Raw genomic sequence first — 2857 nt, forward strand, 5'->3', positions numbered from 1 at the left:
ATAATAGAGCTTCTCACACTTTTCCCCAGTGAACCTTTCGATGAACACAACACACTCATCCTTGTCCATTCCTGCGAAATCGATGTCCGAAAACCTTTGAGTAATTCCACTGGTGTAGCGTATGGGGTTTCTGGCGAACATTCCTTGGAAGTGGACATATACTTGTAAGAATACAGGTTCCATGCATGAGGATGCAGAAGCAGCTCACAAAAAAGGGTTTATCGATGAAGTGTTGAACAGTGGAGGTAAAATGGTTCTTTTATAAAGCATATACCGACAGTAAGAAGGAAGCAACTAATTAATGACATGGCATTAGACGAAAGTCACAATCAGCATCCGATGTGGTGTTAGTAGAAGGAGGTGGACTTAAAATGACCGGCTAACCCCTTCACAATTGAAATAAGGACTTAATCGACCCGACAAAGAGTAATTCGTTACCTTATTAAGCCGCAAAATAAGTTAAGTGGCTAAATACGTAAACCCTAAATACATTATAGGGCCTATACATCATTTTCCCTTTTATAAATGTAATTCAATGAATAAATAAGCCGACACACAATGGAAAGTTTAGTAAGACTTTCTTGTTTTGGAAGTGCTTTCTTGAGATACGTATCATATTTTCCGTCGTGTTATCATCATATAATAAATAAGATATTACAATATAAAATAAACATATTCTTGACATGTTACATCAGGGTGAGTAGTGGGGTTCAACATTGGGCTACGCTCTGGACTGAATTCGGCTCTAAACACATTTATGGACCTCTAGTACTAATGGCTATAAATAATGGTGAAGAAGGACGAAAGAAAACCAGTACTGAAAAGTGAAATGGCACCATCCAACTCCACCATAGTGTTTCTTTCATATTGTTTTCTCTTGGTTTTGATAGTTGCAGGAAAACGAAGTGCAATAGAGATAAGCGAAGCCAAAGCAGATGCAGTAGCCCACCACTATCAAACAGTCAAATTAAGCTCTTTCTTATCATCTTCTATTTGTAGCCCATCCACTAAACGTTAGTTTTCATAAACCAAGTTTTTTTGTTCTTTTCCGATTTATCTAAAAGTACGTGTACGTACATACATGAATACATATATACAAACTCATAAGCATATAAATACATACATGCATGATGCGTACATACATATCTGAATTATAATCAATGAATAAGATTTGAATTCATGAATTAGGTGACAAGAAATATGGATCATTGAAAGTGGTTCACAAACATGGACCATGTTCCAAGTTCAGTAAAAACATTGAGAAACCCATAACCATGGAGAAAATATTGACCCATGACCAGTCCAGAGTTGACGCAATCAGATTAAGGTTGACAACCATCACCACCACTGGAAAAAAAGATATCAAAACCTCCATGGCAACCATGCCCGTAACATCCGGCACACTATTCAATTCCGGCAACTACATAGTGACCGTTGGAATGGGCACCCCAAAGAAAGATCTTTCACTCATTATGGACACAGGAAGCGATTTAACATGGACTCAATGCCAACCATGTTCCAGTTCGTGCTACAGCCAACAAGATCCCATGTTTTCACCTTCCTTATCAACTACATATTCCAACATCTCTTGCGCCTCACCAGAGTGCGCATTACTTCCTTTAGCCACTGGAAACATGCCCGGTTGTAGGTCATCAACATGTGTCTACGGCATTGAATATGGAGACGGATCCTACTCAGTTGGACAGTTTGCAAAAGAGAAACTTACATTGAGTAAAAATGAGGAACTTGAGAATTTCATGTTTGGGTGTGGCCAAAGCAATGAAGGAGACTATGGAACAGCTACAGGGTTGCTTGGGCTCGGTAGTGGCAAACTTTCAATTGTGTCACAGACTGCTAAAAAATACGGGAAAGTCTTCTCTTATTGTCTTCCATCAACAGATAGCGATAGTGGTTACTTAACATTTGGAAAAAGTGGAATATCTAGAAACGTCAAGTACACACCGTTGCTAACCTCTCTAAGGAGCAGTACTTTCTTTAATGTTGAGATGGTTTCTATGACCATTGGTAGTACAAGAATAGCAATGAGATCGAGTATGATCATGGACTCAGGAACTGTCATCACAAGGCTCCCTCCTAAGGCCTACTTGGCTCTTAGAAACACATTTCGAGCAGAAATGACGCAATACCCCTTGACTAAACCATTGTCTATACTTGATACATGTTATGATTTAAGTAACCATACGGATGTTAGGATGCCAACGATAAGCATGGGTTTTGGTCAGAATGTAAACGTGGGTATTCAACCTCAAGGGGGTCTTATTGCAACTAGTCGTTATAAAATGTGCTTGGCTTTTGCTGGGAATAACGACGATTCTGAACCTAGTATATATGGGAATGTTCAGCAAATGACAACGCAGATTGTGTATGATTTGGCTGCAGGAAAAGTCGGATTTTCCACTGAAGGATGTGCGTGAACACAAGTCATGAAAACAGTACAAGGATTTATTGTTATTAAGACTTTACATATTATTATATATATTAATATAGTTGGAATAAGGGTGCCTCTCTCAATCTGTAACTTTATGAATGATAAAAGTACACAAGAATTATAAAGTACTAGTTAATCAGTAACACTGAAATTGTTAATTTTCATTATACACAAATTATATATGCCCCTTGATCAATCGGTTTGTTGTCATTTAGATTGCGGATATGAAATATATACCCCTTATCTAAAGAATTGTCTATACATGATAGATGTTATGATTGAAGTATATTAACAAGTGTTCAAATATCTATGATTGGGGTGGGAAACTAAACATGGACATTCCACTCTAGGGAACTTTATTCAAAGGGTACCCATCTTTCCTAAATGATGGAAGTGTATAGTTGGGGT

At 37.9% G+C, this 2857-nt stretch overlaps 1 protein-coding gene across 1 annotated transcript; it reads left to right on the top strand.

The window, feature by feature from the left end:
* The first annotated feature begins 808 nt into the window (after positions 1–808).
* LOC145140728 (aspartyl protease family protein At5g10770-like) lies at positions 809–2558 on the top strand. The gene is made up of 2 exons (XM_079074132.1): positions 809–1013; positions 1189–2558. The coding sequence occupies exons 1-2, from the start codon at positions 830–832 to the stop codon at positions 2433–2435; spliced, it is 1431 nt and encodes a 476-aa protein (XP_078930258.1). The 5' UTR covers positions 809–829; the 3' UTR covers positions 2436–2558.
* The last annotated feature ends 299 nt before the right edge of the window (positions 2559–2857 follow it).

This window comes from Lactuca virosa, chromosome 9 (assembly GCF_052849685.1).
Source record: "Lactuca virosa cultivar CGN04683 chromosome 9, Lactuca_virosa_CGN04683_v6, whole genome shotgun sequence".
Lineage (NCBI taxonomy): Eukaryota > Viridiplantae > Streptophyta > Magnoliopsida > Asterales > Asteraceae > Lactuca > Lactuca virosa.

Bases quoted from the DNA above. Each gene is read 5' to 3' on its own strand.
- LOC145140728 (XM_079074132.1), top strand. From the start codon at position 830: ATGGCACCATCCAACTCCACCATAGTGTTTCTTTCATATTGTTTTCTC. The intron at 1,014-1,188 runs GTTAGTTTTCAT...TTCATGAATTAG, and splicing joins TTGTAGCCCATCCACTAAAC to GTGACAAGAAATATGGATCA.